Consider the following 23,026-nt stretch of genomic DNA (forward strand, 5'->3'; position numbering starts at 1 on the left):
GAGGAGAATGGAGGAGAAGGGATTGCGGCGTGACCATCCCCCCTGGGGGGTGATTTCTCACTTTCTGTCTCTATGTCTCTCTCTGTCTGTCTGGTGAGCGCACACGCCCTATAGTGAAAATCTCTCCAAAAAAAGAATCATTTATTTATTTAATTCTATTTGATGTTGTTGTTGTTATTGTTGTTATTATTATTATTATTATTATTATTATTTGACCAAAGAGAGACAGAGTGAGAGAGCAAGGGAAGGCAAGAAAGCAAGCCGTCAGGTCCAGGACTCCAACCATGGTTGGCCTTGTGCAAATCCAGCACCTTTTAGCCGCCATACCATCTGCCAGCCCTGTTGTGTTTTAAAGGTAAAATTTTAGGGGGTCTGGCAGGTAGCGTGATTGTTAAGGCACTGGACTCCCACACGGGCAATCACAGTTTGTGTCCTGGGCCTGGTGGCTTGCTCTCCCTCTCTCTCTCTTTCTCTATCTCTCTCTCTCTCTCTCTTTTTTTTTTTTAAGAATTATTTTATTTTACTTTATTTATTTACTTATTTTAATTTGACCAGAGAGGAAGAGAGAGAGAGAGAGAGAGAGCGAGCATGCAAGCCGCCAGGTCCGGGACTTGAACCATGGTCGGCCATGTGGGAGTCCAGTGTCTTAACTACCATGCCACCTGCTGGCCCCTCTCTGTCTCTCTTTGTTCAAATTAGATAATAATAACATTAATGAATAACATTTTAAAAAGATAAAGTTAAAATTTTAGGAAAGACCAACTTGTCTCTGTGCTACAGACACTCAAACCATACCTATGTCATGTTTCTCTTTATTTTATTTTATTTTTTGAAAGATTTTTGCTTTAGGATAGGTGTGCTCTTCAGAGAGACAGAGAAAGAAACTGAAAAATCACCCTTCAGGGGGATGGCCATGCTGCAGTCCTTTCTGTCAGGATTTTGGACGTGCTTAGACACATGCCTGGCGTGAGTTTCAAGCTGCTGGATCCAGGACTTGAACTGTGGTCAGCCATGTGGGAGTCTAGTGCCTTAAGTACTATGCCACTTGCCCCTACTTTTTTTTTTAATGCTGATTGTCGTCTTTGGAACATTCTACCTAAGAGGCTGTATATGGTAGTTTATGCCTGTGTTTTGCATAAAATACTTCACCATCTGAGTTATTATTTCTGCAGAGTAAAAGTAGTTAAAATTTTATTTATTTTTTAATTTTCAGTATTTCTTGTGTTGATTATTTGGAATGTGATCTGGGACAGACAGAATTTACTCCTCCTGGATGCGTGTCTTTATTAAATATTACTGAACCAGTTCTGGGTATGTATTATACATTTATTTTCTATTTTTTATATTTATTTACTTTTTTCTTCTTTTCATGATTGAACACATACGTACACAGTTGAGAATAGGATGGGGGCTTATGAGTACCCTTTGTGAAGTCTGGTCACAGCATGATTCCTTTTCTTTAATCCTCCAGCCTGTCAGATCTCAGGCACTTGAACACATGCCTCGTGTGTTTCAAACTGACCTGGCAGGTGATTCGAACTTTGGTCACCATGTGGGATCCTGTTTCTCTTAGCAATGCGTTACCTTTGCCCATGGAGCTGTCCCTGTGTGTTTCTTAAATGTCTTGGTTTTATAAAATTCAAAAGTAATTGTACAGAAAACTCGAAACAATATGAAAGTATAAAATATTAAACATGAACATACACTGGGGGCCAGCAGGTGATGTAGTGGTTAAGGTGCTGGACTCCCACATGGTTGATGGCAGTTTAAGTTCTAGACCAAGCAATTTGGAAATCTCATCAGGTGCATGTGTGTGCATGCCCAAAATTCCAAGAGGAAGTGGAAGAGAGGAATTGCAGCATGGTCATCCCCCTTGGGGTGTAATTTCTCACTTAGCCTCTGTAACTGTGTCTCTCTCAGGCAAGCACATGCACCCTAAGGCAATAACCTTTAAAAAGGAAGAAACAAAAGGTGAACGTACTGGCCAAACCGGTGATCCTTTCATAATGCTTTCTCTAGCCTCCAAAAAACAAACTATGGTACTTTGCTCTTTTAGGAAATGGAACTTCTATCACCTTGTATAAAATTAGAAATATTCTTCCCCCCATAATAATTTTTTATGTAATACTCTACAAATGTCTATACTGGGAAATTAACATTGATATGATACTGTTAACCAATCTACAGATTTTATCCTAAATTCACCAGTTACTATACTAATGTCTTTTTCTGGTTCAGAATTCAGCCCTGAAACCCAGAATTCTACATTGCTTTTTTTCATTAATGATAAACTATAATTGTGTATGTGTATATATATATATATATATATATATATATATATATATATATATATATATACACACAAGAAATCACCCCTGGGGGATGACCCCTGGCCTCAATTCCTTCTCCTTCACTCTTCTGAGATTTTTGGGCACGCAAAAGCACCTGGCATGATTTTCAAGCCACCAGGTCAAGGACTCGAACTGCAGTTAGCCATGTGGGAGTCTAGCACCTTAACTGCCTGCTACCTGCTAGCCTGAAACCAATGTGATTTTTCCAACCTCCAGGTCCAGGACTGGATTATGGTCGACTGTGTGGGAATCTACCACCTTTAAAAAAAAAATCATTTAATTTTTTTTATTTACTCATTTACTTCTGCTAAAAAAAAATTATTTATTTATTTATATAATTCCATTTGTTACTAATTTTTAATTTGACCAGAGAGAGAAAAAGGGAATGGGAAAAAGCAAGCCGTCTGGTCCAGGACTCTTCGGTCGACCATGTGGGAATCCAGTGCCTTTAACCACATCACCTGCCTGCCCCAAAATGTGTGCTTTTAAAAAAAGAATTATTTTATTCAACTTTATTTATTTATTTATTTAATGTTTTTATTAACAGTATTATTTTTGCTTTTCTTTGGGAGAGGTTTTTGCCATAGGGTGCGTGTGCTCACCAGACAGAGAGAAACAGAGAGACATAAAGCAAGAAATCACCCCCCCGGGGGGGACGGCCATGCCGCAGTCCCTTCTCCTCCATTCTCCTCTTGGGATCTTGGGTGGGCACATACGCAAATGTGCCTGGCATGAATTTTAAGCCACCGGGTCCGGAACTCGAACCGTGGTCGACTACATGGGAGTCCAGTGACATAGCCATTACACTAACTGCTGGTCCCGATAGTATTATTTTTGGCCAAAGAGGGACAGAGATTGAACAGTGAGAAAGCAAGCCACCAGGCCCAGGACTTGAACCACAGTTGGCCATGAAGGAGTCTAGCACTCTTAACTACCACACCATCTGCCAGCCCCTATTTACTCACTTATTTTTATTTGACCAGAGAAAGATACAGAAAGAGGAAGGGAGGGCGATGAGAAAGCAAGCCACTAGGTCTGAGACTCAAACTGTGGTCGACCTTGTGGGAGTCCAGCACCTTAACTACCATAACACCTGCTGGCCTCAATATATATCATTTTAATCACATGTAGATATAAAATTAATTGACACTAAAGACATTTACAATATTGTACAACTCTCACCACTTTTTTTTTTTAGTATTTATTTATTTATTTATTTATTTTTAAAGATTTATTTATTCATTCATTCCTTCATTTTAATTTGACCAGAGAGAGATACAGAGAGAGAGAGGAAAGTGAGAAGACCAGCCACCAGGTCCAGGACTTAAACCGTGGTCTGCCATGTGGGAGTGTCCAGCACCTTAACCACCACGCCACCTGCTGGTTTCTATTTTTTTTTTTTTAGAGAGATTTTTACTCTAAGGCATGTGCACTCGCCAGACAGAGACATAGAGATAGAAAGCAAGAAATTACTCCCCAGGTGGATGGCCACATCGCAGTCTCTCTTCTTTCATTCTCCTCTTGGGATCTTGGGCACCCACGAACTCGTTCCTGGTGTGTTTTAAGTCACTGCATCCAGGACTTGAATTGCTGTGGGCTATGTGGGAGCCCACCAACATAACCATTACACCAACTGGCCCCAGGAATAATTTTATATATTTTTAATTTGACCAGAGAGGGACAGAGCGAGAAAGGGGGAAAGTGAGAAAGCAAGCCACCAGGTCCGGGACTGGAACCAGGGTTGGCCATATGGTAGTTTGGCGCCCTTAACCCCCATGCAACAACCTCTAGTAACCTCGTTTCTGCTTTTTGTCTCTATGAATGTGCCTATTCTAGGTGTCTCATATTAAGTGGAATCTTGTAATACTTGTCCTTTGTATGTGTGTCTGGTTTATTTTGTTCAACATGTTTTCAAGATCTGTCTGTGTTGTAACCTAAGGACATACAATTCATTTTTGTAGCTGCTTAGTATCCCATTGTATATATGTGTTGCATTTTGTTTACCCATTTCGGCTGTCTATAGCCACCTGGGTTGTTCCCATATTTTGGCTATTGTGAATACTGCTGCTATGGACACAGGTATATAAGTTTCATTCAAGTCTATGCCTTCCAGTTCTTTTAAGACATATCAAGGACTAGAATTGCTGAGTCATATGGTGATTCCATGTTCAGTTTTTTTTAAAGAGGTAGGGTTTTTTGTTTGTTTGTTTGTTTTGATAAGGTCTCACTGTGCCATCATCCTCCTCAGCCAGCCCTAACTAGGGGCATGCAGTGGGGCCAGCAAACGTGTAGAGGTTATGTTGCTAAGACTCCCATTTGGCTGACCGCAGTTCAAATCCCAGACCCAGTGGCTTAAAACTCACATTGGGATCCTGTGCATATATGCCCAAGATCCTGAGAGAAGGGCTTGCAGCATGGCCATCAGCCCGGGGGTACTTTGTCACTTTTCCTATCTATGTCTGTCTCTCTAGCGATTGCACACATCCTTAGGCAAAAATGTCTTTTTTTTTTTTTTTTTAAGAATTATTTATTTCGGGAACCAGCAGTTAGCGTAATGGCTATGTCACTCGACTCCCACGTAGTCGACCACGGTTTGCATCCTGGACCAGGTGGCTTAAAACTCACGGCAGGCGCGTGTGCGTGCGTGCCCAAGATCCTGAGAGGAGAATGGAGGAGGAGGGATTGCGGCGTGACCATCCCCCCTGGGGTGTGATTTCTCACTTTCTGTCTCTATGTCTCTGTCTGGCGAGCACATGCGCCCTACAGCGAAAACCTCTCCAAAAAAAAATGAATTATTTATTTCCATTTGTTATTGTTATTTTTTTGTTTATTTGATGAGAGTTGGGGGGGGAAGGGAGGGAAGGAGGGAGGGAGGGAAAGTGAGAAAGCAAGCCACCAGGTTCAGGACTTGAACCATGGTTGGCCATGTGGGAATCCAGCACCCTTATCCACCACACCACCTGCTGGCCCCAAAAATGTCTGTTTTTTTTTTAGAATTATTTTATTTAACTTTATTTACTTATTTAATTTGACCAGAGAGGGACAGAGCCAGAGAGATTGAAAGAGAGAAAGGGAAAATGAGAAAGCAAGCCACCAGTTCTGGGACTCGAACTATGGTCGGCCATGTGGGAGTCCAGCGCCCTTAACCACTATGCCACCTGCCAGCCTCGCAAAAATGTCCTAGAAAAAGATACAGGGGCATGTGGGGTCTTTTTTTTTTTTTTTTTTTTTTTTTTTTTTTTTTTTTTTGTGAGAGTTTTTTCTATGGGGTGGTTTGTTAAGTATACTCGCCAGAAAGAGTGACAGAGACAGAAAGCCAGGGGGGATGGCCATGCCGCAGTCCCTTCTCCCTTCTCCTCTGCATCCGTTTTTTTGTTTGTTTGTTTGTTTTTAGTTTTTGCTATAGGATACTTGCTCTTGACAGAGAGGGACAGTGAGAGGAAAAGTGAGATATCACTCCCCAGGGTGGATGGCTGTGCTGTAGTCCCTTTTCCATTTTCTTGGGTTTGGGGGCATGCACACACAAGTGATTTTCATGCCAGGTCTGGGACTCGAACATGGTCAGCCATGTGGGAGTCCAGCCCATTAACTACTGCACTACCTGCTAGCCTCTACATCCCTGTTTTTTTTGTTTTTTGTTTTTTGTTTTTTTTTTTTTTTTAGAGGTTTTCGCTATAGGGCGCTTGCGCTTTCCAGACAGACAGAGAGCGACATAGAGACAGAAGGCGAGAAATCACCCCCCAGGGTGGATGGTCACGCTGCAATCTCTTCTCCTCCATTAACCTCTCGGGATCTTGGGCATGCACGCACACGTGCCCGGCGTAAGTTTTAAGCCACTGGGACCAGGACGCGAACCGTGGTCGACTACGTGGGAGTCCAGCGACATAGCCATTACGCTAACCGCTGGTTCCCTACATCCCTGTTTTTAACTGACTCATGACTGTCCTTTTTTGGGGGGGCCTGATGGCATGTGCTTGCACAGAGAAGCAGAGGGAGAAAGCACACCCAACAGGATTCAGTCACGCCACGCTCCTTTCCCCTCCATTTCTCCATCTTGTCTGGATCTGGGGCACGTGCATGCCCACACCCAGAGTCTTTTTCAAGCCACTGTGGCCAGTATTTGTACTGCTTGGTCGGATCCTACTGCTTTAATTACTAGGTCATGGGGCTGGCCCTGAATTTGTTTATATTTGTAGGCATAAAGCAATATTTCATTTTGGCTTTGATTTTACATTTCCATAATGACTAAAGCGGCAATTTATATATAATTTTATTTATTAGTCACTTATATATAAAATTTGGAGATGTGTCTATTCATGTACTTAACTATTGCTGCTTTTTAAATTGGGGTTATACATTCTTGTTGTTTAGGAGTTCTTTTTTTTGTTTTTTAGTTTTGTTAATAGAGTGAATATACTCACCAGAGAGAGAGAGAGAGAAATTAGCCCCCAAGGGGCTTTCCTTCTCCTCCATTTTTCCCTCAGGATTTTTAGCGTGCACACACACCTCATGTGGTTTTCAAGCCACCAGGTCCAGAACTCGAACTGCACAGTAGGCCGTATTGGATCCAGCTGCATCAACCTCTACACGACCTGCTGGTACCGTTTTTTTTTGTTTTATTTTCAGAGGTACCTATGTTTGTCAGCAAGAGCCATAGAGAAAAAGTACCCTCAATGAGGTGTGGTCATGTCACAATCCTTTTTCTTCATTTTTCCGTTTTGTCAGGATTTTGGTCATACATGCACCTGTTCCTGGTGTGTTTTTTCAAGCTGCCAGGAACAGGGCTCAGACTGTGGTTGGCTATGTGGATCTGGCTTCCCAAGTATAGTGCCTAACCACTGTACTATGGTAGTAGTTCTTCATATATTCTAGATATTAATCTTTTATTGGTTATATAACTTGAAAATATTTTCTCTCATTTTGTAGGCTTTATTTTTGCTTGCTTGATAGTTCTTACCTATTTTTTTTTAAAAAAAGAATTGTTTAACTCGGGACCAGCAGTTAGTGTAATGGCTATGTCGCTGAACTCCCACGTAGCCAACCACAGTTCGAGTCCCGGACCTGGTGGCTTAAACTCACGCCGGGCGTGTGTGTGTGCATGCCCAAGATCCTGAGAGGAGAATAGAGGCGAAGGGATTGTGGCGTAGCCATCCCCCCTGGGCAGTGATTTCTCGCTTTCTGTCTCTCTGTCTCTCTCTGTCTCTCTGGCGAGTGCAGGTGCCCTATAGCAAAAAAAATCTCCCCCCCAAAAAATTATTTAACTTTATTACTTTCCAGTTTGAGTAGAGAAAGACAGTGAAAGAGGGGACTGGCAGGTTGCATAATGGTTAAGGTGCTGGACACTAAACTACGGTTCGAGTCCTGGACCTGGTGGCTTGCTTTCTCACTTTGTGTGGTGTGTGTGTGGGTGTGTGGGGGTGTGTGGGGGTTTTGTGTCTGTCTGTCTGTCTGTCTGTCTGTCTGTCTGTTTGTCTCTCTCTGGTCAAATTAAAATAAATGAATAAATAAAATTAAATAAAGTTGGGTTTTTTTGTTTGTTTGTTTTCTAAAAAAAGGAAAGAGTAAGAGAGAAGGAAAGTGAAAAAAACCACTAGATTTGGTACTCAAACTACGGTTACCCATGTAGGAGTCTAGTCACCCATGTGGGAGTCTAGCACCTTCAGCCACTATGCCACCTGCCAGCCCTGATAGTTCTTTTCTTTTCTTTTTTTTTTTTTTGAGAGGTGTTTGCTATAGGGCGTGTGCGCCCGCCAGACAGAGAGAAAGCAAGAAACCACCCCCCAGGGGGGATGACCACGCCGCAATCCCTTCTCCTCCATTCTCTTCTCGGGATCTTGGGCACGCACGCACATGCACCCGTTGTGAGTTTAAGCCACCAGGCCCGGGACTCAAACTGTGGTCGACTGCATGGGAGTCCAGCGACATAGCCATTACGCTAACTGCTGGTCCCAAGCCTTGATAGTTCTTAACTTTTAATTGCCATAGGGCACATTTGCTTGCCAAAAAGAGAGTTGGAGAGAGGGAGAAAATGCCTCCCAGAGGGATGCAGTCATGTTGCAGTCCTTTCTTCTCCTTATCTTTATCCTCTTGGAATTTTGGGCACGTGCACACACAAGCCCAGCATATGTTTTTCATTTTTTGGAGAGAGTTTTTTGCTATAGAGTATATATACTTGCCAGAGAGAGAGAGATAAAGTGAGTCATCCCCCCCGCCCCCTCCCCCAGTAGGGATGGCCACACAGGAGTCCCTTTTCCATTCTCCTTTTAGGATTTTGGGTACACATGCACATGCACCTGGTATGAGTTTCAAGCCACCCGGTCCGGGGCTCGAACTGCAGCCAACTACATGGGAGTCCTGCGACCTAACCAGTAGGCCATCTGCTAGTCTTGTGCATGTTTTTCAAGCTGCAAGGGCTGGGATTGAACTGTAATCAGCCAGTCTACATGGCTTATCATTAGGCCAAGAAGTTACTAATTTTCTTTTTTTAGATTTTTGCCAGAGGGTGCGTGTACTCACTGGGAAGAGTCAGAGAGGGGGAAAGTGAGAAATCACATCCCAGGGGCATGGCCACACCACAGTCTTTTCTCTGTTCTCTCAGAGTATGCACTTACATATACCTGGTGTGGTATTCATCCTCCCAGTTCCTGGACTTGAAATGCAGTCAGCCACGTGGGATCTAGCACCTTCATCACCATGCCACTTATATCACTTGCTGTGCCAAACAAGTTTTTTAATTTTGGTGAAGTCCCAGTTTTTTTGTTTTGCTTTGTTTTGTTTTTTTTTTGGGGGGGGTGTCACCTCTCCTTTGGTGTCATTTGTCAAATCCAGTGTCATGAAGATTTTCTCTCTCTCTTTTTTTTTTAATTGCAAAAGAGCATATGCATTCACCAGAGAAAGACAGAACGAGGGAGAAAGCCCTCCCCTGATAGGGCATGGTCATGCCTCCATTCCTTCTGCATACTCTCAGGGTTTTGGGTGTGTGCACGTATACATGTCTCAAGACCCCTGGACCAGGATTTAATGCATGGCCAGCCACGTGGGAGCTAGCTTTCCTAACTGTTGCACAGTGGGACTGGTACTCTAATGTTTTCTTCTGAGAGGATTATAGTTTTACCTCTTAAATTTAGATTTTTGGAGGCCTGCAGGTTGCGTAGTGGTTAAAGGTGCTGGATTCTCACATGGCTGGCCACAGTTTGAGTCCTGGACCTGACAGTTTGCTTACTCGCTTTCCTTTTCTCTCTTGCTCCCTGTGTCTGTCTAGCCAAAATTAAAAACATAGTAATAACGAATGGAATCAAATAAATCATTCTTTTTAAAAGTGTTAGGGTTTTTTTTGTTTGTTTGTTTGTTTTTTTTTTTTTGAGAGGTTTTGCTGCCAGGTCCTCTTGTCAGAAAGAGAGAGAGAGAGAGACAGAAAGCGAGAAATCAGCCCCCTGGGGGATGGCCACGTCACAATGTCTTCTCCTCCATTCTCCTCTCATGATCTTGGGCACACACGCCCATGTGCCCAGCATGAATTTAAGCCACCAGGTCCAGGACTCGAACCGTGGTCGACTACGTGGGAGTCCAGCAACATAGCCTTTACATTAACTGCTGGTCCCAAAATTTTAGTTTTTTTTCCTAAGGATTTACTTTATTTAATTTTATTTATCCATTCATTTATTTTAATTTGACAAGAGAGAGACACACACACACACACACAGAACGAGAGAGGGAAAGTGAGAAAGCAAGCTACTTGGTCCAGGACTTGAACCTGGTCAGTCATGTGAGAGTGTCCAGCACCTTAACCACTACGCCACCTGCTGGACCCCAAAATTTTAGATTTTTTTTTTTAAAGTTATTTTATCTAACTTTATTTATATATTTATTTTGATTTAACCACAGAGGGACAAAGAGAGAGTGAAGGAAAGTGAGAAAGCAAGCTGCCAGGTCTAGGGCTTGAACTGCAGTCAGCCCATATGGGAATCCAGCACTCTTAACCACCATGCTACCTACTAGCCCCAAAAATATAGATCTTTGATCCATGTTGAATTCGTGTTTGTATAGGGTATGAGAAACTTTATTCTTCCTAGCACCATTTGCTGAAAAACCTCCTTTCTCCACAGAGTAGTTTTGGCACCCTTCTCAAAAACCATTTGTATATGCATGTCTTTATTTCAGGGCTCTGTATCTCTTCCTTTGGTCCATATATCTGTTCCAATACCGGTTAACATGCTATTTTAATTAATCTAGATTTTTGGCAAGTTTTGAAGTTGGTTCAAATGTGTTCCCCCCCCCCTTTTTTTTAAATCTGCTATAGGATTTTGGGCATGTGCCCAGCATATTCTTTAAGCCACTGGGTTTAGGACTTGAACTACACATCCAGCCATGTGAGGTCCAGCTGCTTTAACCACTGTGCCACTGACTGGCCTCTTTTGTCCATTTTTAAATTGGGTTATTTGGTTTTCCTGCTATTGAATTGTTTGAGCTCTTACATGTTTTGCATAGTAGCCTCTCATCAAATACCTGGTTTACAAATATTTCCTCCCGTCATTTGCATTGTGTCTTCACTTTGCAAATTGTGTCCTGCTGTGCAGAAGCATTTTAGATTGATGTCATCCAATTTGTCTAGGTTTGCCTTTGTTACTTGTGCTTTCAAGTCATGCCCAAGAGGTCATTGCTTAGGTCAGTGCTGTAGACCTTTTCCCCAGTGTTTTCTTCTAGTAGGTTTACACGTTCAAGTCTTATATTTAACTCTTCAGTCTGTTTTAGGTTGATTTTGTATATTATGTGAGATATGAATAACTAGTTTTTCCTAGCACTATTTTTCTTTTTTATTTGGAGAGGTTTTCGCTATAGGGCACTTGCACTCCCCGGAAAGACAGAGAGAGAGAGACAAAAAGCAAGAAATCACCCCCCAGAGTGGATGGCCACCCCACAATCCCTTCTTCTCTATTCTCCTCTTAGGATCTTGGGCACACATGCACATGTGCCTGGCATAAGTTTAAGCCACTGGGTCCAGGACTCGGACCTCAGTCGTCTACCTGGGAGTCCAGCAGCATAACCACCACACTACCTGCTGGATTATGTATGTTACTTTTTTATCCTGCAGTTTTATTCGATTTGTTTATCTTTTTTTTTTTTTTTTTTGAAGGTTTTTGCATTTGGGTGCATGCTCTCACTGGAGAGGAGACAGTGAGAGACCACCCCACGGGGTGTGGGGGTGGCCACACCACAATTCCTTCTCCATTCTCCTGGGCTTTTGTTTTGTTTTGTTTTTTAATAACTATTTATTCAACTTCCTTCCTTCCTTCCTCCCTTCCTTCCTTCCTCCCTCCCTCCCTTCCTTCCCGTGTATACCCCCTGTATCATGGTTAGGAGTGTGAATCTGCAGCTGGGCCTCCTTAGTCCAAGCCAGACTTGGTTTTTACTAACTGTCTGACCTTGTTCCAGTTCATATCTTTCTCAATTTATTTCTGTATAAAACTGGTGATAAAAATGAAAACCTCCTACCTCATAAACTTTCCTCTTTTTTTTAGAATTACTATTTATTTAATTTTATTTCATTTTAATTTGATCACAGAGGGACAGAGTGAGAGAGAGAGTGAAAGAGGGAAAGTGAGAGATCAAGCTACCAGGTCCAGGACTTGAACTGTGGTCAGCCCTGTGGGAGTTCAGCACCCTCAACCACCATACCTACTGGCCCCTCTCATAGCTTTTCTAAAAATTACTATTATTTTTTTTATTTTCTCACCAGAGGAATAAACAGAGAGAAGTGGAAAGTGAGAAGAAAATAAGCTGTCAGGTTCGGGACTCAAACCATGGTTGGCCGTGTAGGAGTCCAGTGTCTTTTTTTCTTTTTTTTAATTTATATTTATTCATTTATTATTTTTTTAAGTTTGTTATAGAGCATGTGTGCTCACCAGAGAGAGAGAGAAAGAGAGGAAGAAAGCTGCCAGGTCCAGGACTTGGACTGTGGCTGGCGCCGGGGGACCTTAACCACCATGCCACTTGTCGGCCCCAGAGTCCAGTGTCATAACCACTATGCCACCTGCTGGCCCCACCTTTAGTTTTTGTTTTTTGTTTTTTGTTTTTTTTTTTAGAGGTTTTTTGCTATAGGGCACATGCGCTCGCCACACAGACAGAGAGAGACAGAGAGACAGAAAGCGAGAACTCAGCCCCCAGGGGCGATGGCCATGCCTCAATCCCTTCTCCATTCTCCTCTCGGAATCTTGGGCACGCACGCACATGCACCTGGCGTGAGTTTAAGCCACCGGGTCCAGGACTCGAACCATAGTCGACTACGTGGGAGTCCAGCGACATAGCCATTATGCTAACTGCTGGTCCCACCTTTAATGTTTTTATGAGAATTAGAAACTAGGTGTGAAGTACCTAGAGCAGTGAGATTCCAATCAGTGATGCTGTGAGCTTATGAATTGCCCTTTCATTATAATACACGTCCCATTAGACTGGGGAGGATTTGCCTGTTTTGTTCACAAATGTATACCAAGTATGTGAAAGAAGCCCCAGAAGTAGTAGGTGCTCATAAATGTTGAATGAATAGCCACATTAGGATATAGTTGGGGTGAACTGTTTGTAAAGGCATGCATGGCCTTACAGTAAGTTGGAAGCGTAGATTTCTGAAAGTGGGATTCCAGCTACTCCTATTGGTATGATGGTCTCCAGCTTCTTGGGAATCTTTGTCAAGTGTGATGATGGCTGAAACAAAACCACCAGTACCTTTGTCATAGTCATAGATTGATTACTTTATCTTCTCAGGACCACCTTTCATGCACCAAAGGAAACCACAGAAAATGGTATATTATGGGAAAACTTCTTGTAGAAGCAGCTATGAAAACTATATTGAGATAATAAAATATGTGTTCAGCTCTTACAAGAAAGAGTCTCCTCTTATCATCAACACAATGGGCTGGGTGTCAGGTAAGCCTGAGTGTGCATGTCTACAAGGAAAGGTTGGCAGAGTGAATAGCTGTCTACTCTCAGGCTTTGTGTTGAAGCTAGTTTATTAATTTATTTATTTTCCCAGTTGTCAGAGGGCACGTGCGCTAGCTAGAAATGGAGAGAGACCATGCACCACAATACATGGTCACGCCACAGTCTTTTCCTCCATTTCTCCCTCCTGTAGTGCTTGGGAATGCACACATGCCCAGTGTGTTTTTCGAATCTCCAGGGTGAGAATTTGGATTGTGATTAACCACATAGAGTCCGACTCCTAATGCACAGCATTTAACTAGAGTGCTACAGGACCAGCACGAATCCTGTTTTTCAGTTTTTGTTTTTACTGTAGAGCACATGCAGTCTCTGGAGAGAGACAGAGAGGAAAAGTGAGAAAGCACTCCCCACAAGAGAGGTGACCATACCACAATCCCTTCTCTCCTTTATTGGGCATGCATGCACATGTGTAACTGATGTGTTTTTCTTTTCTTTTCTTTTCTTTTTTTTTGAGAGATTTTTACTATGGGACACATGCACTCACTGGAGAGACAGAGATAGAAAGCAAGAAATAACCCCTTGGGCGGAAAGTTACACCGCAATTCCTTCTACTCCAGTCTCCCCTTGGCATTTTGGGTATGTGTGCACATGTGCTGGGGTGAGTTTCAAGTTGCTGGGTCCAGGCCTTACACTGTAGTTAGCCGCATGGGAGTCTCCCACTTCCTCCACTATGCCACCTGTTGGCCCCCATCTGATGTGTCTTTCAGGCTGTGGAGTCAAATTGCACAGCCTACCATGTTGCATCAGCAGTGACTTAACCACCGTGCCCCTAGCTGGCCTGAAGCCTGGTTTATAAGACAGTCTTACACATTGCTTCCCTGTTCCGGAATAAATGTGCTTGCTTGTCACTGGAGCGCTTCGTTGTTTCTCATCCATTCTTTTTGCTCCTGTTGTTTCCTTTCTTACAGAACAAGGGCTTCTGCTGCTCATTGATCTGATTCGACTGCTATCCCCCAGCCATGTCGTTCAACTTAGCTCTCCCAAAAGGAGCTGCATGCCGAGCCTGACCCCAGACTATGTAGATGGTATGGATGGCTTGTATACAAAAAGCAAGTCCAAAGTAAGAAACCGTGGTTTCGAGCTTGCAGAATTTGCAGATATGTTTGAATTTGCTGATGAAGAAAAGGAGAGTCCAGTTGTGTTTACTGGATATAAATTGATGAGCATTCAGTCAGAATTCATATTCAGGAAAACTTCAAGAAATAGGTAAATATTAATTTGATAAATTGTGTTTCCATGAATTGAATGAGGCATTCTGTTTTTAATTCCTTAAAAGGAGTAAGTTCTGAAATTTTCCAAATCTATCAGAATTATTCATTACAAAGGAGAATCAGCTATTTTCCCAATGGAAATATCCAGAAGTGGCCTCCAGCTCGGGTTGTTTTGGCTTAAAGGAGAGTCCTTTAAGCGTCCTGTTTTCCTAGTACCGGAATAGCTAGGCAGGGTCTGCAATGTTAAGGTGGGGAATATCTTAATAGGACAAAGTCCAGCAGTTTGTGAATGTATCTTTTATGTAGAGACGAATGTCACATCAGTTTCTGAGTGGGAGGTGGATATGTAAGGATACATCTCTACTTACCTTGTTCTGATTTGCTTTTCAGAGCCTCATTTAACAAAATTCTTCGTGATCTGACAGTGTTAGGTTACCTTAGCCAGCTGCAGCCTCCAGTGCCAAAACCACTTAGTCCTTTACATGGTCTGACACCCTATCAGGTAATCCGAATTTGGGGGAGAAATTGTTTTTATTTTGGTTACTTGGCAAGCATTTCTACGGCCTCCTGTGCACTTGGCAGTCTTCTCTCCGCTTTATTACTCTTTGTTCATTTATTCAGAATAACGCTGTGACGTAGTTCTGTAAGTGTCCCTGTTTGACAGATGGAGAAATGAAGGTGTAGAGAGGCAGCGTGACGGAGCGGAAGTGGTGGGGCTGGCATTCTGCCCCGTCAGGCCAGCTGCAGGGTCCGTGCCCCTGACCGTGGCTCAGTGCTGAGTGTGAATATGGTTCCGTGCCAGTTACAGTGCTCCACCTAGTCCCAGGGGCAGCGCTAGCGCGTCTGCTTACTAGCTTTTTGTGACTGCGGTTCTTCTCTGTAGAATGGGGGTAGTGCCAGATCTTGTAAAATGGTTGTACGAATCCAGCCAGCCTTCATATCCAGACCAAGTGCAGAGAGCATTCTTAAAGTGCTCTATGTGACTACTGTCAGAAGTGGGTTCTAACAGCAGATATTTGCAACTTGGAATCCAAGGTAATAAGAATTGTTCTGAGAGGAAAGCCATTACCATTAGGATTCAGGATGACAAAAGAATAAAAATAACGGCAGCTAGTATTTCCTGAGTGCTCCCTGTGTGCTGTATTCTCCCTTAAGGCTGTGTTAGCGCTTGTACTCACAATGGTTCTGCTACTTTCCCTATTTTAAAAAATAATTATTTTATTATTATTTTTTTAATTCGACTAGAGATGGAGTGTGAGGAGTGAGAAAGCAAGCTGCCAGGTCTGGGACTCGAACTGCAGTCAGCCTTGTGGGAGTCCAGTGCCTTAACAACCATGCCACCTGCCGGCCTCTACCCACCCCCATTTTACAGGTGATAAAACCAGGACCAGAGACTTTGAGTTAGCTTGTCCAGAGTGGCATAGTAAAAGTTTGGTCTGGGATTTGGGACCAAGCAGCCTGCCTGCAGAACCCAGTCTACTCTTGCTGTGTGACCCATCTAGTCTTGAGCATTTATGCTGTCAAGTCACCCTGCTAGAGCATTACGTGGAATGGCTCAGTGACTCTTTTTTTTTTTTTTTAAGAGAGGTTTTTGCTATAGGGAGGTACGCTTGCCAGAAGACAGAGAGACAGAAGGTGAGAAATCACCCCCTGGGGGAATGGCCACTCTACAGTCCCTTCTCTCATTCTCCTCTTGGGATCTGGGCAGGCACACATGCCCAAGTTTAAGTTTTTGGGTTTTTTTTGAGAGGTTTTCTTGCTATAGGGCGCGTGTGCTCACCAGACAGACAGAGACATAGAGACAGAAAGCAAGAAATCACCCCCCAGAGGGGGATGTTCACGCCGCAATCCCATCTCCTCCATTCTCCTCTCGGGATCTTGGGCACTCACGCACACGCGCCCGGCATGAGTTTTAAGCCACCGGGTCCGGGATGTGAACCATGGTCGACTATGTGGGAGTCCAGTGACATAGCCATTACGCTAACTGCTGGTTCCCACCCAAGTTTAAGTTTTAAGCTGCCAGTCAGGGACTCCAATCACGGTCAATAAAGTGAGTCCAGCGACTTAATCATTACATCATCCGCTGATCCCATAGCTTGGTGACTTTGTGACAAACGTGTGAAGGAGGTGCTCTTACAGTTTCTGTTTACAGGTTCAAGAACAGCACAGTCAGGTGGAGGCTCTTGGCCTGAGGTTACACAGACAGAAGTCGTGATACCCGGGTAGTAAGGATGTTAATCTCCCAGGCTTGCTGGTGGGTGGGCTCCAGCCTTCTGAGTCCTCTTTGAGACGGTCTAAGGCAGTCTGTTAACGCAGTTTGGGTTTATAGGGCCATTTATTTGCTTCAAGATGCTCTATCAATGAACTCAAAACTTACCTGCCAGTAATTCAATCTGCCCTTTGTTGTTTCACATTTATTTTTCAAGTCTAAAGTGGTGATTTCCCTTTATTTGTACATTTCAAGACACCCCCTCCCATAGATGCCTGAAACCTCAGATAGTATCAAACTCTTATGTATGTAGTGGCCCTGCACATTCACGGGTTCCTCATCCTTGAGTTCAACCAATGACTTAACAAAATATTGTTTAAAAATACTGGGTTGGGGACCAGCAGGTGGTACGGCAGTTAAGGTGCTGGACACTCCCACATGGCCGACTACAATTTGAGTCCCGGATCTGGTGGCTTGCTTTCTCACTTTCCCTCTTTGTCTCTCTCTCTCTCTCTCTGTGTCTCTCTCTGATCAAATTAAAATAAATGAATGAATAAATAAAATAAATCTTTTTAAAAAATACTGGTTTGTCAGAGATGTAATGATGCATTTTTGCATAGAAAAACAAGGAAAAAATACGTCATGACTTTTCTGGCAACCTGATAATTTCCCATGGGGCCAACAGGTGGCATAATGGTTAAGGTGCCAACCTCCCACATGACCGACTGTGGTTTGAGTCCTGGACCTGGCAGTGAGAAACAGAAGCAGGGGGAGTGTGTGTGCATGCCCAAAATCCTGAGAGGAGAATGTAGGAAAAGGAATTGCAGTTTGACCCTCTCCCTGGGGGTGATTCTCTCAAATGTGGTTTCTGTCTCTCTGTCTTTCTCTTGTCTCTCTGGCAAGGACACACACCCTATAGCAAACCTCTAAAAATAATAATTTTTCAGAAGGTTTATGCATTCGCTTGAGAGAGAGACAGACAGAACTGAGGAAAGTGGAAAGCACTCTACATGTGGGATAGTCACACCACAATCCTTTCTTCATTCTCTCATGCATACACACATACCCAGTGTGATTTTTCAAGCTTTTGGGTCTGGAATTCAGTCTGTATGAGATCCAGCCACCTTAAGCTCCATGCCACCTGTTGGCCCTGGCTCAGAAATACCCTTAATATACAGTACAGTAGAATAAATTATGTGGCATTAATGTTACATTAGGTGTTACAGTAATCTAGAGATGGTTTAAAGTACCTGGGAGAATACATGCCATTTATATGCAAATCATATGCCATTTTTTAAAATAATTTTATTCACTCATTCTTTTAATTTGACCAGAGAGAGAGGGAAAGTGAGAAAGGAAGCCACCAGGTTGAGGACTCGAACCGTGGTCAGCCATATGGGAGTATCCAGTGCCTTAACCACCATGCCACCTGCTGGTCCCTTGTATGCCATTTTTTATAAGGGATTTGAGCATCTGCAGATACTGGTATATGGGCAGGGTGAGAATGGAGAGGGCCTGCAACCAATCCTTGAATACTGAAGGACAACTGTAATATGTGTTTCCCTATACAGACATATCTGTGATCAAGTTCAAATTAGAAACTAGTCACAGTAAGAGATTAAACTAAAGGCCTGCAGGTAGCATGGAGGTTAAGGCAGCTGCATCCCACATTGTTGATGCTGTGGTTCAAGTCCCAGACTGGAGGCTTCAAAATCATGCTGGGTGCGAGTATGCATGTGTGCAAAATTGTGAGCAGAGAATGAAGGAGAAGGGATTGTGGTGCGGCCATTCCCCCTGGGGGGTGATTTATCCTCACTTTCCCTCTGTCTCTCTGGAGAGTACATGTGCCATATAGCATAAGCCTAAAAAAAAAAGAGATTAAGCTAACAATAAATAGTAAGATGACTAATAATAAAATAGAATGTTTATAACAATGTACAGTAATAAAAATTATGTCAATTTGGTCTCAAAACACATGGTACCAGAGATAACTGAAACCACACAAGAGGGGACTACTATAATATGCATAACAAAACACTTTTCTTTGTTTTTTTTCCTAAAGGATTAATTAATTAAATATTAAAAATTAATTTTCTTTTTCATTCACTAGAAGCGAGGGAAAGTGAGAAAGCAAGCCACCAGGTCTTCGACTCAAACAGCTGTTGGTAGTACATGAGTGTGCCACTCCTTAACCTCCATGCTACCTTTTAGCCAGCCAACAAAATACTTTTCTTCTTTAAAAATCTGTGATTACCCAGGGGCCAACAGATGCTGTGGTGATTAAGTCACTGGACTCCCACATGGCCAACGATCATCTGAATCCTGGGCCTATCATCTCGAATATCACGTCACGTGCATGCTCAAAATCCTGACAGGAAAATGAAAGAGAAGGGATTATGGTGGCCATTCCCCCCCGAGGGAATAATTTCTCACTTTCCTTCTTTCTGTTTCTCTTCAGCAAATACATGTACCCTATAACAAAAACCTTAAAAAGTTTTTTTAAAAATTGTAATTACCCAAACAGTAATATTTTGGTATTTTATCTTTTGTCCCATGAATATGATCCGTTTTTCTTAATCCACTGTGTTACATTAGGAAATGAATAGAGCCCTTTTCTCAGTGCTTTGATTTTTTTTTATTTATTATTTTTTTTTGAGAGGTTTTTTTGCTATAGGGCGTGTGCGCTCGCCAGACAGACTGAGAGAGACAGAGAGACAGAAAGTGAGAAATCATCCTCCAGGAGGGATGGCCACGCCACAATCCCTTCTCCTCCATTCTCCTCTCGGGATCTTGGGCACACACGCACACGCGCCCGGCGTGTTTTAAGCCACTGGGTTCGGGATGTGAACCGTGGTCAACTACGTGGGAGTCCAGCGACATAGCCATTACGTTAACTGCTGGTTCCCTTTTTTATTATGTTTTTACATTATTATTATTATTATTGACAGGTTTTTGCTATAGGCGCATGTGCTTGCCAGAAAGACAGAGAGAGACAGAAAGTGAGAAATCATCCTCCAGGAGGCACTCCACAAGCCCTTCTCTATTTTCTCTCTCTCTTTTGTTTTTTTTTTTAAGTTATTCATTCATTTATCTTAACTTGACCAGAGAAAGACAGATACACTGAGAGAAGGAAAGTGCGAGAGCAAGCCACCAAGTCTAGGACTCGAACTGTGGTAGACCATGTGGGTATGTCCAGCTCCTTAAACACCATGCCACCGGCTGGCCCCATATTTTCCTCTCTGGATCATAAGTACACATGCACACGCACTCGGCATGAGTTTAAGCACCAGGTCCAGAACTCGAGCTGTGGTCGACTACATGGGAGTCCAGCGACATAGCCATTACACCAACTGCTGGTTTCTATTTTTGTGTTTGTAAAAAATTATTTTATTTAACTTTATTTTTATTTATTTACTTATTTTAATTTGAACAGTGAGAGAGCAAGAGAAGAAAGAGTGAAAGTGAGAAAGCAAGCCACCAGGTCTGGGACTTGAACTGTTGTTGGCCGTGTGGGAGTCCAATGCCTTTAACCGTCATGCCACTTGCTGGCCCCAGACCTACCTTTAGATAGCTGGCTTGTCAACTTTTAAAAATTAAAAGTAGTCTTGGACCAGCAGGTGGCATGGTGGTTAAGGGTGCTGGATTCCTTTCCCATATGGCTGACTGTGGTTCAAGTCCCGGACCTGGTGGCTTGCTTTCTCCCTTTCCCTCTCTCTCTCTCTGTCTCTCTCTGGTTAAATTAAAAAATAATAATAACAAATGGAATTAAATAAATAAATACTTAAGAAATTAAAATTACTCTTTCGAAGTAGAAATTGATAGAGGCAGGCGCATCTATTTTTGTTTTTCAGGTACCTTTTAATGCCGTTGCATTGCGGATTACTCATGCCGATGTTGCTCCTACCCATATACTGTATGCTGTGAATGCCAGTTGGGTTGGCCTTTGCAAGATCCTGGATGACGTCAAGGGATACACAAATGGGCCCATCCTGCTTGCCCAGACTCCAATCTGCGATTGTTTAGGGTTTGGTGAGTATGAGAGTAAAATACATCTGTAATCCCACTAGGTCCCTTCTTCAGCTGTAGATGACTGGTCTTGGCCTGGTAGCTACCTCTTAGCTAGCATGATCAGAGAGCTGTTCACTCTCCTACACAGTGAGCCACAGGGCTAGAGGCCAGGAAGGAACTGGTTTTTCTTCTGCTTCTCCTGCCAGCTCCTCTGCCTCTAGGAATCCCAAGGGCCTCACCCTGGCCCTCTTACTTTTTCGCATAGACTGTCTTATCCTGTGCTGGGACTTTAAGTCCTTTAGGCTGACTGTTCCCATAGTATTCCTTCAGCCTATCCATGCATCTGTCTTCCTTATTTATTTAGGTTTCTGTTGTAGGGCACATGTGCTCATTAGAGAGACAGATACAGGGAAAGTGAGAAATTACTCCCCAGGGAGAATGATGACACCGTAATGCTTTCTCCATTCTCCTCTTGAAATTTTGGGCATGTACACACAAGGGCCTGGTGTGATTTTTCAAGCCACCGGGCCCGGGACTCAACCTGTGGTTAGCCATGTGGGAATCCAACATCTTCCATCCAAATACTAACCAGGCCCGACCGACCCTGCTTAGCTTCCAAGATCAGGGGAAATTGGGCACATTCAGGGTGGTATGGCTGTAGACATGCTAGTCCAACATCTAAACCACCATGCTAGCTGCTGGCCCTCATCTGCCTTCTGAATCCATGTTGCCAGTGGACATCTTTTGGGTGTCTCACTGGCATCTTAGATATATGCCCCAAACCAATGCCTTAATAGTCCTTTCACCAATCCCTCCTGCTAACCTGCACCATCTCCCCATCTCCCCATTCTCTAGGATTTTGTCTTGTGCCTTCAAAGATTTCTCTCTTATGTTCAGGTCAGAGCCCTTGTTTCTTCCTTGGCTACCCTGACCTTAACTGGGCACATTCAGTGTTACTATCTGGTAGCTTATCTTTTCAAAATATTTCATGTTCTTCCTCCTCTTTTTTTTTCTTTTTTTTTTGGGAGAGGTTTTTTGCTATAGGGTGTGTGCGTTCACCAGAAAGACAGAGACAAAGAGACAGAAAGCGAGAAATCACCCCCCAGGGGGGATGGCCATGCCACAATCCCTTCTCCTCCATTCTCCTCTTGGGATCTTGGGTATGCACGCACACGTGCCTGGCATGAGTTTAAGCTGCCGGGTCCAGGACTTGAACCGCAGTTGACTACATGGGAGTCCAGCAACATAGCCATTACACTAACTGTTGGTCCCATGGTTCTTCCTCTTCTCACCGTCACTTTCCAACTGGGCTACTGTGAAAGCTTACTAACTGTAATCTCTGCTCTTCCACTTAAAATTGCACTCAAGAGGGGCCAGCAGGTAGTGTGGTGGTTAAAGGCACTGGACTCTCCCATGGCTAACTGCAGTTCGAGTCCCGGACCTAGTGGCTTGCTTTCTCATTTTTTCTCTCTCTCTCTCTGTCCCTCTGTGGTCAAATTAAAATAAATAAATAAATAAAATTTAAAAAGAATTCTTTAAACAAAAAATTCTACTCAAGGGCCAGTAGGTGATATGGAGGTTAAGGCAGCTGGATCCCACATGTCCAGCTTTGTAGTGTGATTCCTGGACCAGATGTCTTGAAAATTATGCCAGACATGTGTGCATGTGTGCCCGAAATCCTGAGAGGAGGCTGGAAGAGAAAGGATTGTGGTGTAGCCATCTCCACTGGGGGGTGATCTCTCTCTCCAGTGAGCACATATGCCCTAAATCAAACAAACAAACAAAATCCACTCAAAAATTCATCCCTGTCATCAAGGGTGACCTGAGGGCTAGTCAGTGGTTTAGGCGGCTGGATCCCACATGTCAAAGTGTATAGTCCAAGTCCTGGACCTGGTGGCTTAAAAAAATATAGCGGGCACATGTACACGTATGCCCAAAGGCCAAAGAGGAGACTGAAGGAGAAGGGATTGTGGCATGGCACCCTCCTGAGGGGTGCTTGTTCACGCTGCCTCTCTTTCTGTGTCTCCCCTGCAAGCGTGTGTACCCTGAAGCAAATTACAAAACAGCGTAACCTGAGTGCAGCATAATCACATCGACGTGATGCTTCCCACGCAGAGAAACAGACTCGTTGGGGCCAGCGGGAGTGGGTCTCAGCTCCTTCATCATGGCTGTCCCTATGGCTCACTGAGGTCAGGAAAGGTCAGGGTAGCATTTTGTAAGGGTACTGGAACTAACTAACCCCCAAGTAGCAAAAT

General features: G+C 43.4%; 1 protein-coding gene across 1 annotated transcript in view; it reads left to right on the forward strand.

Annotated features, from left to right (window-relative positions):
- Positions 1 to 23,026, forward strand: part of NOL9 (nucleolar protein 9) — a gene marked incomplete in the record, with an annotated part of 36,089 nt that overhangs the window by 10,904 nt on the left and 2,159 nt on the right. Inside the window, 5 exon segments of the mRNA XM_014586599.2 lie at positions 1,214 to 1,311; positions 13,110 to 13,271; positions 14,252 to 14,549; positions 14,945 to 15,056; positions 20,615 to 20,792. Coding sequence (XP_014442085.1) covers positions 1,214 to 1,311; positions 13,110 to 13,271; positions 14,252 to 14,549; positions 14,945 to 15,056; positions 20,615 to 20,792 — 848 coding nt within the window.

Source organism: Tupaia chinensis, unplaced genomic scaffold (assembly GCF_000334495.1).
Source record: "Tupaia chinensis unplaced genomic scaffold, TupChi_1.0 Scaffold000146_1, whole genome shotgun sequence".
Taxonomy (NCBI): Eukaryota; Metazoa; Chordata; class Mammalia; order Scandentia; family Tupaiidae; genus Tupaia; species Tupaia belangeri.